The sequence below is a fragment of the Adiantum capillus-veneris genome, chromosome 29 (genome assembly GCF_014529385.1).
Source record: "Adiantum capillus-veneris isolate H3 chromosome 29, ASM1452938v2, whole genome shotgun sequence".
Taxonomy (NCBI): Eukaryota; Viridiplantae; Streptophyta; class Polypodiopsida; order Polypodiales; family Pteridaceae; genus Adiantum; species Adiantum capillus-veneris.
Window position 1 is genome coordinate 117975569 of NC_140959.1, and position 15423 is coordinate 117990991.

Here is a 15423-nt window from a genome sequence, read left to right on the forward strand (position 1 = left end):
GTTTCTGGCAGATTTTAGGGTTTGCAGGAAATCAGGGTTTTCTGGCAAAAATTAGGGTTTCTGCTGCCGGTCGCCACGTCATCACTTTGTGACATACCCCCCTCTTGAAAGCATTGTAATTGGCCGCGATTACACCAAATCAACAGTCACACAACACGACATCACCAGACATCACAGGACATCACATGACATTCAACATTCATTCGGATCTTAGAGCATGATTTATCGGCAATGTAGCTAGCAATCACATCTAGGTCCAATCGGGACCTCATCGATGTCCGATTGACTAACGCCTATTGCAACCATGTCTATTCGAGATCAATCAGATTAAAATGCTGCAATCATTTCGTCTATCAGTTCTTGCATTTAAGAGAAGGCAAGAACAAATCAGTATCATAATCAGGAATTCCATTTCATTAAAGTCATACAGTAGAATACTGTCAGCTTTCAGTATCCCTGAAGCTCAAAGAGACATCAGTGACTCTAGTATCTAAATCAAGGCATTTGTTGACAAAGGAGCGGAGCGACTCTTGCATCCCACTGCACCAAATCTCCGGCCAAGCTGAATTCTGGGTTCCATTTGAAGTAGACTATGCTAAACCAAAAGCATCGAGGTAAAGTTTCACAATATGAAGAGTATCTGCTAGGTCCTCCTCCTCCATCCACTTCGCATCCAATGCAGGATAGTTCTTGAACTTAACCAAGAACCACCTTTGGACTTTACCTTTAGTCTTCGTATCCTTATGTGCCAAAATCTGTTCAGGAAGAAGGATCTCCTCGTTTTCTTCCACTTCGGGTTGCTTATCAGGCTCCCCATCATCAGGCACATCACCTTTAAAAGGTTTCAAGAGACTCGCATGGAATGCATTGTGAATCCTCCAAGTATCTGGCAGTTTCGATCGGAAGGAGACATCATTTATCTTTTCAGTGATCTGGAAAGGTCCGTAGTATCGCATACTAAGTTTTGGAAAAAGCCTCTCCTTTCCCTTTTTCTTTCGTAGGCGTGCCTTCTCAAAACGTAAGAGCGCCCAATCATCCTCCTTCAATTTCATGTCGCGACGATGGCGATCCGCTGCCTTTTTCTGTTGTTCTTGAGACTTCTGCAAAGTCTCGCAAACCTTGGCAAAAGCCGTATCCAAATCTCGTGTATGTTCATCCGCTTCAAAGATCTTACGGAGGCTGACGTGGCAGCGTTGGCAGCTTTTGGCGATGCTTTTTACACGCAGGGCAGCTAGAGAGGAAGCTTTTGCTTTATTAAAGAGAAGGCCTCTTTGCTTTATTCTATTATTGAGAGAGAGAGAGAGAGAGAGAGAGAGAGAGAGAGAGAGAGAGAGAGAGAGAGATTCACTCTGCTTCATTTGCCAAGCTTTTGAGCTTTTGAGCTTTTGAGTTTAATAGCCTTTGGGCTCTGCTTTTGGCATCCCTTGTACTCTTTAAATAAGCAGGCAAGGCCTCATAACTTAGAGCATTTGGACCAGAGTCTGAGTGTGAGTGCTTGCCTGCACTCTTGTACTTTGAACTAAGATTAATACAAAAAGAAATACCGAAAGGGGCGCCAGTCTTTGGGGCCAATATCTCTAGGCACGGAATTTCGTCGGGCCAGTGTTGAATCAATTGTGAACTGTGAACTGTTTTGAAGTGGTTATTTGGTGCTATCGTGGTAGATTCTTGACTTGGCGTGTCCAAGTCTGTTACATGGGGGCTCTTCTTCTTTCTACTTTCATTATTAGAAGTCTGTTCGGTACTCTGAGTCATGATCTCATCTGTGGGGTAAGTCAAATTGTCTGAATGTATGGAAAAACCCCATTTTGCATGACCCATCAATTCTTGAATAGAATCTGACTTTTGTTTTAAGCAGTGATATCGGATCTCTGTAGGAAGTCCGCAGCAAAACCCCTCAATCTGCTCTTTAAACGAGATCTTCTTAAATGAAGAAGCTAGTAGAAAAGAGCTCCAAAATCTCTCGCGATATGCGTCCAAAGAATCTCTCTTGGTCATCCGAAGTGATTCCAAGCAGTTCGTATATCTCATTCATACTCCCGAGTCAGCCAAGAAGAAATAAAAAGCCTTTTGAATTTCAGCCATTTAATTGGCGCTTCCTTGTTTAGTAGAAGGGTGGACCACCATGTTCGAGCATTTCCCTTGAAGAAAGAGGTAGCCCTCCGAATCTTGCGGTGCTCTGAGTAATGCCCTCCAGAGAAAGCTATATCAAACTGCTGTATGAAGGCCAAAGCCCTCGAAGCATCTCGGAATCCAGAAAAAGTGTCAAACTTAATTGACTGTCCACCTTCTTTAAATTCTCTAACTTTCTTGCTTTTATCCTCTAGGAAGTCATAATGGTTGGCTTTAAAGAAATGCTTCTTCTTTGCATAAAATCTGTGATCGTCGGAGTCCGAACTATCTGAGGATGAGTCCTCTGTAGAACTGGGCGAAACTGGGTGAAACTTAGGCTTCTTTGCCTTTTTCTTGCCCTTTCCGAAGCTTTGCTTTTTGCTTCGCTTTTTCCCTTTCATGTTTTCTTCGCTCGAGTCAGAAGAGCTAGAAGAACTGTCAGAAGAAGAAGAAGAAATGGATACTCCTTCAAATCACACACGCTTCTTCTGCTTTCTTGCCGAGACAAAAGTAGATTGACGACCCAAATAACGCAGAAAGTCAATTCCTTTCTTCTAATTTTTGTCGTGCTTTTTGGCTTTGTTGTTCGCGTCAAAAAGCTGAGTAATCCGTGTATCAACCACCTCTTCCAATTCTTGCTCTGTAAACATTGTCGGAGGAGGTTTCTTGAGTGCCGGTTTGAGGGGTGGCTCTGTGGCCTTCTACCACTAGGTGTGCACCTCTTGAAGGATGTCTGAGTCAAAAATGTTGCAAAATTCGGTTCCTTCGCAAGGTTGATCATCATCTTTGTCGTGTTGTCAACCAATTGTCAACGTTGCATCTCTTCAATCTCCGCCTGAGTAGGCCGAGGTGGGCCATACTCTTCGTGAGAATCTTCTTCATGATCTCTTCCCGCATCCCTAGATGCAGAGGAAGTTGAGTGTTCTTTGTCGGAATCCATAAGTGTCGCGAGAAAAGGATCGGGTTTCCTGGTAGAAGAGAAATCGGCCGTGCTCTGATACCACTGTAACAAACTTGGACACTCCAAGTCAAGATTCTACCGCGACACAGCAGAGATTCACTTCAAAACAATTCACAGTTCACAATTGATTTGACACGGTCCAACGGAGTTCCGTGCCTAGAGATATTGGCCCCAAAGACTGGCGCCCCTTTCGGTATTTCTTTTTGTATTAATCTGTGTTCAAAGTACAAGAGAGTGGGAGGGTTCTCACTCTCAGACTCTGCGTCCAAATGCTCTGAGAAGTGAGGGCCCTGCCCACTTATTTATAAGTTACAAGGGATGCCCAAAAGCAGAGCCCCAAAAGCTTCTCAACTCAAAAGCTCTTAAAATAAAGCAGCTAATCCAAAAGCTTCTAAATCAACATGCGTAAAATTTAGCCTGCATAAAAGCAGATTTCCGTACGCTTTTCCACGTCAGCAGGTAAGCGCAAAAAGCGGGACTGTTGTACGGATGCCACGTCAGTAGTGCAACGGGTTTTACGGCGGAAAATCCGGACCTGCCACGTGTCATTGCTTCGGTGTTTTCTGCTGCTGCCAACCAGTGTGAGTGTGTCCGGGCATGCCACGTCACCCATTTGTGACACGTGACCTCTTTTTCCACATTGTTTATGTCCTTGAGGCTAGTTACCCTCACATGTAGAGCCCGCATCCTCCTCCTTTGTTCCTCTTTGAGGGTCATGTTAATAAGACTGGGTGTACAAGGAGCTTCCTTACCTTTTTCTTTCTTGGCAACCTCATTCCATTTTTCGGTCTCCTCTACTTTCTTTTGTGTTGCGGAGATGACCGCGGCCCATGACTACCTCTCCTCACCTTCCTTGATAACCCGTATTTCTACTCTCATGTTCCATCATGGATGGCTGAATTTCGCTTTCCTCGATTCGCCCACTTTTTGCTTGTAGATTTCGGATGATGGAATCTTGGATGTTAGAGAGAGAGAGAGAGAGAGAGAGAGAGAGAGAGAGATTTTATCAACGTCTTCTAGAGGCTAAACTCAGCCATCAATGTACAACTGTGGTATCTCCTTTGTCATCCCCCAAAACAAAATCATATTTACAATACTAGAACTGAAGATAAGGATTGGAATAGGAAAGGATAACTGAGTAGAAACTGGGAGAGGGTAATTTAATGTAATGAAGAGGAGGGCTCAGAATGCAATCTATATGCTTTGGGTGTACAAGCATGATATGCATAATCTAGCTGGCTCCATCTGGTGCTGTAGTGAGTGTTAGGGTCAGCCCAAACTTGAGCGGCCAAGTGTGTGTGAACATATTGTAAAGCTTCTAAAGGCTTTTTTGACATAATGAAAAACTCTCTTTTCCTTCAGTTGTTGCTCGTGCCCCTTATCTACACTATCTTCACCTTCTCTCCAAGCTATGTCGATTAGGGAGGCTGTCGCCATAACCCACAGCTGGTATCAGAGCTGAACGTTTGTGAGATCCCGGAAAAGCCTATAGGTGGTGATTTTTCATCTTTGATTGGATCGACAGGGGGTCGCCCACTTGACGAAGAAGACCATGACTCATCTTTCTTCACAGTGAACTCATTTGCAGGGGAAGGGTAGCCTACATACTTTGAATGAGATATCAGATGCTCCCTATCATCCTAGAGGTCACCGCCGAGCTCAGTCAGAGATTGCATTCCGCTTATCAGATGACATCGTTTTTTATTATGAGCCTGGATGTCTTGAAGCTTCTACACATGAGTGGCCTCTCCTCACCTTAGCTCGTTTCGGCAAGCTCTGGGTTTGCCTTCTTTTCTCCCTGTTTCTCTGTACATGTGTGTGGTGCATGACTTTGTATTCTGTTTCGTGATTTCTTGGCTGTGTGAGCGCAAGAACAGAATTACCCCTTCTCTTCTAGGCCTGCATCTCTGTTTGCGTGTGTGCTGCTTGATCTTCCTCACATGTGAAGACCACTTAGCTTTGGCAAATATCTTTTGTAAGCATGGGTGAGGACTATAAAGCTTTTCTAGAGTGCCTACAGTCAGTTTTTACCGTATCAAAAGGCTCTGTACAGAATGGTAACCCTACCCCGAATCCTGGTGTCAATCACAGCCATGGACACACTTCCAGTTCAAGTTTAGTGGAAGCTCAAAGCTGAACCGTGGTGCTTTTTCCACACACCTTCCTCCTGCTGGTTCGATTGCCCGCATCTGGCTGCAACTACATGCTGCTGCCGAATCAGTGCCACCTCATCACCTACAGGCCACACCATCGCTCGTCACCAGTTAACCATCAATTGCAGCAAGCCTTGCATCCAATTGGGTGCCTGTAGCGAGAGACATGAGAGGGGTGATGTCGCCCGTGATGACAAAGCCCTGTCCAAACGCCACTATGATGTCAGGCACCCCTTCACTGAAGCTTGAACACGCAAGCAGGTAGCTTGAAGCACGAGGCAAGCATTCAAGCTACCACGGGCATTGAAGCGGTGGTCATCTCAGCCTTTGCCAGCGCTTATAATCCGCTTTACTTTTTCTTGTTTTATTAAAAATGGCCTTTTATTTAAGAGGTGATTCACATGATCTCATGGCAAGCAACGAACCCTCTAGAGTCTATATATCTTTGTATTTCTTCGACGACACTCCAATCAACCAATCCTTTTACGATTGTGATGGGATTAGACACTGCCCCAACAAGTGATGTGGCTGGTGGTAAGACCTTCCCAAATGCGAAACCCCATGTCTATGTCCCACTCTCATGAGGTTAATGGGTAAACCTAAACTTGAGGTTTGGGAGTAAACCAAAAACCCCGCATGATGGTAGCTCGGTAGTAGCACCGGGTTGTGAGAAAAACCTAAAACTCACGGTTGGCGAGTATACCAAAAACTCGTGGTGTCATGAGAGTGTAGAACTTAGTTCAAGGGGGCGAATGATGAACATGATGACGCCAAGTTTGGCTGAAGGGTGCGATTGTTAGGGTCAGCCCAAACTTGGGCGGCCAAGAGTGTGTGAACATATTGTAAAGCTTATAAAGGCTTTTTTAGCATAATGAAAAACTCTCTTTTCCTTCAGCTGCTGCTCGTGCCCCTTATCTACACTATCTTCTTCCTCTCTCCAAGCTATGTCAAATAGGGAGGCTGTTGCCATAACCCACAGTGAGGACATAAACTATTTATTGGGAAGGCAGATTTGGGGAGGGGGGGGGGGGGGGAGTTGGTTGGGGGGTTGTAGAGCTGTATGCCTCTGAATGATTGCATGCCAAGATCCTAAATAGAGCGAGAGCTTTGGGCGTTTCAGTTGCATTTGAAGAGCACTCCGTCAAGGAAATCTTTGTGTTATGCTTGCTTTTACAGAATTTTCCTGGACAGAGATGACTAACGTTGTGCTCAGCATTTTATCATCTGTTTGTGTCTCTCTCAATCTCTTTTTGGTCCCTCTCTTTTGTATTCAGGAATTGCTCTCTTCTTGACCGATCCCTTATGTGTTCAGGAGTTGCAACTTGCAACTCCATTTAAAATTTTATTAATGGATAGCAGTGCTGATTATTTACTATCTTTTTGGTATATCATGCTCAAATTGTTGCCTTGCATCCTGTGTTTTCATCCTTTGCCAGCTCTTGTCATTTGAAGCAATTTGCTGAACGTTTCCATCGCTTGCCAGCTCTTGTCATCTAAAGCAATTTGCTGAACATTATTTTTCCGTGGCAGGCTTGATGGGATCAAGCAAAAATGCCAGGGTCTCAGAGGTCAATTTACAAAATTTCCCATGACGGAGGCACAATACAGGCAAAGGCGTGCAAGAGAGTTGCAGAACTTGCAAAAAGCTGAGGCAGAGGTGAGTTTGATATTTTGTGTTCCAACAAGATCTCTGTAGGTTTATGACTTGTTGTTAGGGAGAAATCGAACAATCTTAGCATCACTTATAATTGAATACCCTGAGAGCTTAATAGATAGTAAATTTTGATTGCAATTAACTCCTAGTGTTAACATGTCACATACATTTGCCAACTCATATCAGCTACATTGCTAAAGGAATTCCCATATCTTTATTTTAGTACAAACATTGTACAACTTCGGTTCGTACATTCTGAATCATACTCTATATGAGTCTTCTGTTCTTGTCAAGAGAGTTTATATGCAGGGAGCATTGACCTTTCTGCAATGAAATTCAGGTCGATATGCTTGGGGATGAAGTTGATTCACTTCTGGTTATTTTGGAGGAAGTCCAAGTCACATTTGATTTGTATGCACCAGTACTTGTACATTATCCAAAGGTAAGTGCATTGTTTGCTCTCTGTTTCAAAATAATGTTTACTCGCAGCTTATGGGGGGAGGGAAGAGTAGTTTGTTGCATAGCGGATCGCTTACTTTTGTTCACATATTTCTGATTAATCACCTCTTGCAGTACAGCGGTAAGTCGATTTTCTGTCTTTCTGCAGATGAATGAGATGGCAAAAATCGTAAAACAGGAGATCCAATTGCGAATAGATCCCAAGTATGGGGCTTGAGCAAAAGGTAGTGTGAGATACAGAGATCACCCTTGTAAATCTGTGTCTTTTGAGTGATAGGAGAAATTAGCTAGGTGCATTTTTTGGAAAATTGTCTTGTACATGCTGGAGATGGCTGTGATTATAGCACGAAGGACAAGGTATGAACTGCCTTCATGTAATAGTATGGCGTTTGGCACTTGAACTTGGGACAGTTGAAGTTAACACGGAAAAACCACTGAGATCTCGGCGTTCTAATTCGGCAAAGTAACTTATTTGTAAGAGGAATACACAATGAGTTTTACATCTACATGAAGCCCTTCATAATTTAGAAATGCTGTAATTTTTTGAGGCTACTTGATTCCTGGTTGTCATCTCTTGCGTATATAATTACAGCAAAATTTGTTAGCTGGCAACTGATTGATGGTGTAGGGAATGGTCGTTTAGTGACCATTCCTGGCTGTCAAACGTCCGGGGCGAGGGGGGCCCAGGCAGCGAGCTGCGACAGTTTAGGCGATTCCCTGCAGAGCGACAGTGACTTCTGAGCAGATTCTGCTTTGTGAGAGCAACGTGTCATTCCCATTGCTGATGTGGCACAAGTTGATGGGACCCCAGGGTTGAGGAGGCCGGTGGCATTCTGCCTGCTGAGCTGGCAGCGATCCCTGCATTGCAATGTGTGATTCCGGCGAGGAAAGGTGTGTAGATGGATGGCTGAGAACCTCTGCCCCCCTCCCCTGGACTTTGATGGCAAAGTGGTGGTTTTCTCCTCTGTAGCTATGAGACTCTGAGCACTTCATCGTTGGAAGGTGCCATTTCTTTTGAAACTTGTTACATTGTTATTTTGACATGGAACACTGGTTTACAGAAATCTAGGATAATAGTAGTATTAGTCCTTACAAGTTGTAAGTAGTTGTTGCTCCACCTAGATACCACCCGACTAGCATGTCATTGTCGACCTTCACGTGAACTCTTAAACTACAAAGCAATTGTCAATTTGAAGTAGGGAGCATTTGGAAGTGTCTGCTTGCCTCTTCTGAGCCCCTTCCAAGATTGCATTAGAGTAGTAAAATATTATTTTATATTAGGAGCTATTCACTTTGTACAAGTGCTATGTCACCATTAATTTGTTTTACCAAAACTGAAAAATGATGGATGATTGGCAAAAGACGGACGGTGCTTGTAAGGGGTGTCTTTCCATAATTTGTGAACGCCTCAAATAGCAGTTAGAAAACCCATTTCACAAATTGAGAGGCAATTACAATCCTTAAAGCAATCTCATAGCAAATAGCCAGATCCTTTACACTTATTTCCTCCATGTCTTGAATTAAAAGCCCTTGCGGAGGTGGACTCAACAGCAAGAAGGCAATCTAAGTTGCATGCCATAGAAGGTAACCTCAACCCTTTGAGTGGGACGATTCCATTTAAACTTTTTAGCAATAGTTGTGGTCACGCAAAGTATAGTTATTAGTAAGATCTTACTAATCCAACTATGCCAAAATCGGCATGGTTACACAAGGCCTTGCATAGTTGCATATAAGACAAACAACTAGTGCATGTGTGACCATGCATGAGGCATAGTTATTCCAAAAAGTGATTGATAACTATGCATCACGTGACCATTCCTTGAGATTGGATCAAAAGGTCTATGTTGATGGAGTGGCTAGAGGGCTTGCTTGAAAAGATTGATCTCGGAGATTTGAACCCTAGGTGGGCACCCACATGGGCTATGTTTAAACAGCGAACTTGACGTCCTTGAGGTTCGAGCCTTGAACTCAAACCCCGATAACTCTTGTTTGAGGAATGGCATCTTGGAGTCCTCTAGGGGAGGGAGGACCGCTCCCATTTTTTAAAAATTTGATTGCAGGTTGCTTATCTTTTTTTGATTTTTACGATTCTCACATTATGTGAGAGTATTATATAGCTAAAACAAAGAAATAACCAAAAAACCTCAGGCTTGATGGGCCATGAGGAACAACACACCAAAAGTACAAAAGTAGACATCGTTCTAGATCGCCTAGTAGGGAGCCACCGTAGCATGAGAGATGAGACAACAAATACTGTCGTGAAGGTGCAGGACCTCAGTTCTGCTGTTGAATGCAGCAGCCACCCATTCAAGGCTTGGGTTGTCATCCGTTTGCCCATAACGTAAAGCACTACCAAGGAAGTCTTGGAAAATAATCGCATAAAGAGGCAAGAACCATATGCTTGAGGAGAAGGATACAAAAGCCAAGCCCAGCAGATAAGCGTGCTAATTATCGTTACTTCCACTGCGAGGGCTCGCGGCTGCCCTTGCAAAGACGACCAGCACTGATAAGCTCCTCCACTCACCCTGCCTATGCTCCATAGCATTCCTCTCGACTCTCCAGCAAACCTAATACAAACAAAAGTAGGATTTGGGAAAGATAATCCTATGTTTAGCTTCTTGATAACACACTCCAAATAAAAGAGCATTCATACTCGGACATCACCCCATAGGGTATCAAATTAGGACATCACCCTCAATGAATGACAAGTCGCATATTTTCAAAGCAAGTGTTCCTTATCACAAACTTTTGCTCAAAAGCGAAAGTTTACAAAAAGGAACCTATCCCCCTATTTTCCCTCCTAACCATTTGAACTAGAAAAATGAAAATAACGCTCACTATCCTTTCTGAAACCCACCGTGGGAACATTCATCATACCATGTTTCTATTGTTGATAATAAAATTTTAAAAAATTGAAGTTCACAATGTAATGAACATCTTTCACACAGATGATTCATGTGAACAATTTTCTAGAAACTAGGTTGTAAATTATTTGATTGTTAGTAACTTGTCATGTGGAAGCAATCAAGGGGTTGTACATTTCACAAGACCTCGATGTTGTCTCCCTTGCATACACATTGTGCCCCGCTATGTACTCCTACATTGTGATTAGAGCCTACTAAAAGGACGCCGAAAAATGGTTTTATGGAGCAGTTTTAGATCCATTTTACCCCTTTTCGAGAAGGTGGAAAGCATATTTGAGAAGGAAAGTTCTATATAAAATTGAACTTCTCAACTAAAAATCTTAAATTTGAGCTCGCCTTAAATCCTCCTCCGAAAAATTTTGGGGCGACCATATTTTGTTTCGAACAAGTTTTGGATAAAGTGAACCTACCTTTTCTAGAGCTCTACCAAAGTTTTTGGATGGTTGCCAGGAGGTTCTATGGAAGCTTTTAAATTTGGTCAAGCTGAGAACAATAAAAACTGATGACAAATTCATGAGGCTTGCCTAGTGGGCACTAAATGGGTACACAACAAGGAAATTATCAATACAAACAGATTGTCTAGAGTGGAAAAAGAACTAAAAACTATCTGAATGTGCTACTCCACTACACAACTTGAGCTAAGGACATTATGAATACAAACATATTGTCTAGAATGGCAAGAGAACTAAGAAATATCTAAGTGTGCTTCTTCACTATACAACTTGAGCTTTGTCATAGATGAAAGTTACGCATCAGTGGCCCTTTAGACAACGCCGTGCTACAACCATGTGATCTCTTACTAATTCACCATCTACTTCAGCCTTCGATAACCTTTGGAAAAGGCCTCAAAATGATGCTCATTAATACCTATCCTACATAGGTCAAATTGTGGTCCCATGCAATGCTAACATATGGGAAAGTAGTCTTATTGGCCCTTAATTTTCAAGGCCAAAACATTGACATTCTACTCAACAATCTTGGTTTAAAAACCTACTTTATGGTGCGAGGATTGATAGAATAGGTTTTTTCTTTACTAAAAAAGGCTAGAATATAGCTTTTCTTAAGGTGTGATTTGATGCATAGTAATGTTCTCCTTTACTATTTCTTGCAAAGTCCTTTAATGTTTTCAAGGGTACATCACTCTTATTGCACTTGTGTGTGTGTGTGTGTGTGTGTGAGTGTGTAGCTGTTAAATCTTAGATAATAAAACATAATTGAATTTTTACATTCAAAAGACAGCTGGCAATGGAACAAGGACTAGATATGTTCAAAAACAACTCAATATTAGAATCATTTAAGTACAATGTTTGTAGGAAAGAGATCCCCTTTCAGTAAGCAGAAAGTAAATGAACTTCCCAAGTTATCAGTGAGTGTTCTATCCAGAGTAAGATAGCTTGCCAAAGTAACAAAACCTTCCAAGATAAGATAGAGTCCTTACCTGCATCCATCCAAACAAGACAACAATTTAGTTAGCCTTGGATGTGTTTTACAGGTATCAATGGACCATACCAGTTGTTATCCATGTCCATCTTATAAACTTTTTTTATTTTTACAAGCTTAGTGATATATAATTACAAAAATATTCTTCTATTTCTCTTTTTCTTAAATCCAAGTTACTAAAAAGCATTATTCTGATTAGAAGGCCACGACCCCTTCTAATCCAAGTGTCATAGTCCCCTATCAATAAATCCTTCAAGATAATGAAACTCAACCGAAGCTCAAGAAAACTTTTATTATAGTTTAAAATAATAAGTTAGTTTATATTTGTTTAGGTCAAATAGAGTTAAAATGTTCATCATGGTATATGGAATATAAAACATCTTATAGTATGTATAACTATTACCAAGTAAATCTCTCAGCACATTAAGTGGCAAGGAGCCCTTTGAAGTAACCAAAATAACCGAACAGTAGTTCCATATTCATATGCAGCCTTCAGGCCAAGCATCCGAAACCCATAATAGAGCCAGTATCAATTTTTACACAAGAAGTCACCCGATATCATATTATCCTCATGCCAATCTAAGGGATACATAATACGCAGTCAAATGTAGTCGAGAAAACAGTCCCAAAATGTAACTCAACCGAAGCTCAAGAAAACTTTTATTATAGTTTAAAATAATAAGTTAGTTTATATTTGTTTAGGTCAAATAGAGTTAAAATGTTCATCATGGTATATGGAATATAAAACATCTTAAAGTATGTATAACTATTACCAAGTAAATCTCTCAGCACATTAAGTGGCAAGGAGCCCTTTGAAGTAACCAAAATAACCGAACAATAGTTCCATATTCATATGCAGCCGTTAGGCCAAGCATCCGAAACCCATAATAGAGCTAGTATCAATTTTTACACAAGAAGTCACCCTATATCATATTATCCTCATGCCAATCTAAGGGATACATAATACGCAGTCAAATGTAGTCGAGAAAACAGTCCCAAAATGTATACTTACCTTTCATAGGTAAAGGTTCTTTAGCAAGAAAAGATGGGGTATGTTACAAAGCATTAGGTGCAATAGGTCTTAAAACAAAATAATAAAACTGCCCAGCGAATGCGACAAACGTAATAGACCTCTTAATTTAAACATTATGGTACAGCAATCTCATGCAGTCGGGCCTACCAACCTCGCATACAGTGCACATGAAGCCACATCAGTATTCTTTGTATTCCAAAAAACCAAATGATGAGTTTTTATCAGGTTGTATAATCATCAAATTACCAGTGAACCATAACCCCATGCTTATCAATCCAATTCCAAACCATACCATCTTTAAGCAGTCACCTCAATATAGCCAAAGAACTAACACAATATATATTAGCACCCGGGAAAAACCCTGTTACAGTAAGCGAATACCAGTTTTAAGCTAGCCAAGCAAAACCCAATTCCTTCTTTTCCAATGAATGACAATTTACCCACAATTTCTATGCTAAGTATAATGATACAACCTATCAATAAAAACACCAGCTGTGCACAGTGTGAAATTCGACAATCCTCGACATCTGTAAAAGCCCATTATGAACGTATGCAGAATACGCCTAAGGTAAAACAACCGTCACTATGCTAAAACATATAATGTTAACCTTACAATGTCAAAAAAAAAGCTTATAGTACAAAATTCCAATATAACCAGTAACGAGGCAAGCTAGGGTAGAGAAAAACCTGAGATATCTGAGTGGTGAGCTCCATAGCTCCTTTTTGTGAAGCAGGCAATAAGACTTCTCATAAAAACACAACAGAACAACACTGGCTAAGTGAGGGGCAGAGATGCGCCCTCACCTATTTAAATAGCAGGAGGAGGATGGTATACACGTCCTCTGAGTTGGACTAATGAGTGAGTCGGGCCGCACTCCCTTGTGAGTGTGTGGTTGCACAAAACGGCACGCAGATACCCATGAATGGGGAGATCCAAAGCCAAGGAAGAGAGGCCGCCTTCACGACGTAATGAGGAAAGAAACCATTGATCACACATGGCTCTCTAGGGGGTTTTATATATCATATTTTATTCAAGGGCTAGGCCCCATGGTTTTAACCGGTAATGGCATATTTTGAGTATTATCACTAAAGTGACCTAGTAAGATCCGGGCTAGATCCAAGAGGTTGGGGGGGGGGGGGGGGGGGGGGGGGGTTGTTTTATATAACCATAAGAGTATAACAGTTTGTGTGTGTGTGTGTGTGTGTGTGTGTGTGTGTGTGTGTGTGTGTGTGTGTGTGTGTGTGTGTGTGTGTGTGTGTGTGTGTGTGTGTACCCGCCCTATCCCAGGCGCCATACACTATGGGTCGGTAGTAGGCCCATTGTGTATGGGTCTACTACCTAATTAGAGAAATGAGATTCTCTTGTTTAAAGTGTAACCCAGGCCAGTTATGTTGGATGAGAGCATGTATAATAGTGTTACAGATCTTATTTCTATTAAACCCGTTAAGGCAATACTTTTTGATTAGTAACCAAACCTCCTCCCAGGCAAGAAAAGGGGTAGATGAAGAATAGCAAATTAAGTGTAGCAGGCTGATACAAGAGCTAATAGCAGCCTTGTAAGGCCTATTGCTATTGTTTTCAATGAATTCAATAAGTGGTAGTTTCAGGAGATCCCTTTTCCATACAAACCTAAGATCATGCCCTCCAACAGACGGGACATGAAGGGAGATAGAGAGGTTAAGAAATTGGACAAATGTGCAAAAAGTCCCATTGGGTGTGACGGTCTCATGGAGAGAGGTAGGTTCAATTTTAAGGCAGTGATGGTAAATCAGACAAATTTCATTGGGGAAGTCCCTATTGTTGATGCTAAGTAAATCATCCATGTATCTATAAGTATATCTAAACTATGAAAGCTTATTCTTGTAAGTTTCCATGGTCTTGAGACACCACTTGTATTCAACGAAAGCAAGGTAAATGTTACACATAAGGGGAGAACAAGAGAATCCCACGGGGATGCCAAGGCATTGGTTAAAGCAAAGACTACCTGAAACTATAGTGCAATTACTCAGCAACCAGGAGATGTAGGAGCAAAGCTTAGTTTCGTTAAAGTGTAAGGAGTATTCGGAGTGAGATAAGTGAATCCACCTGGGTTTTTTGTAAAGAGAGATGTAAAAAAGCTTCTTCTTTCTAGCATTGGAGAAAGCCAATTTATTACCTTGGCAAGAACAGCCTTAAGGTCAAGATCCCCATCAAGGGGAATATTTTTGTAACATTGTGCAATGTCAGCAGCAGTAAAAATGTGGAAGATTTGTTAAGGAAGGTTAAGCGAGACCTCTGTAGAGTTTTTAGTAAGCCAGAAGGGATTGTATTGAACATGCAAGAAGCCCTGGCAGATTTTCTGTTTACTGGCACAAATAAGCTCTAATTCAGATAGTATAAGGTCAAGGCAACACGTAATATCCTGGGTGATATCAGAAAAAATACAATTGGAGGCATCGCATATTCACCTGAACTTATGCTTCTGAATTTTATAAGTGGAAAATAGTACTGGTAACTTAGTGTTCAACACAGAGTAGCCTAGAAGCCCTAAGTGTTTAGCAATTTTATTGGTAACAGTTTGAAGTGTAGATTTAATATGACAGAATTCCTTACCAGATACTCGATCACGAGCGGCCTTCCAAGCCAGGTATTTGCAAATGATAGTGGGACAGTTAGAGCTTTTGTCCAGCCCGACAACAAACCATCT

The 15423-nt window shown here is 41.6% G+C and overlaps 1 protein-coding gene across 1 annotated transcript in view; it reads left to right on the top strand.

Annotated features, from left to right (window-relative positions):
* Positions 1-7889, top strand: part of LOC147419831 (uncharacterized) — a 40279-nt gene extending 32390 nt beyond the window's left edge. Inside the window, exons 2-4 of the mRNA XM_086505461.1 lie at positions 6757-6883; positions 7221-7322; positions 7488-7889. Of these exons, the coding sequence (XP_086361587.1) occupies positions 6757-6883; positions 7221-7322; positions 7488-7556 (298 nt within the window). The 3' untranslated portion in view covers positions 7557-7889. The remainder of the gene's footprint in view (positions 1-6756; positions 6884-7220; positions 7323-7487) is intronic.
* Positions 7890-15423: the final 7534 nt, after the last annotated feature.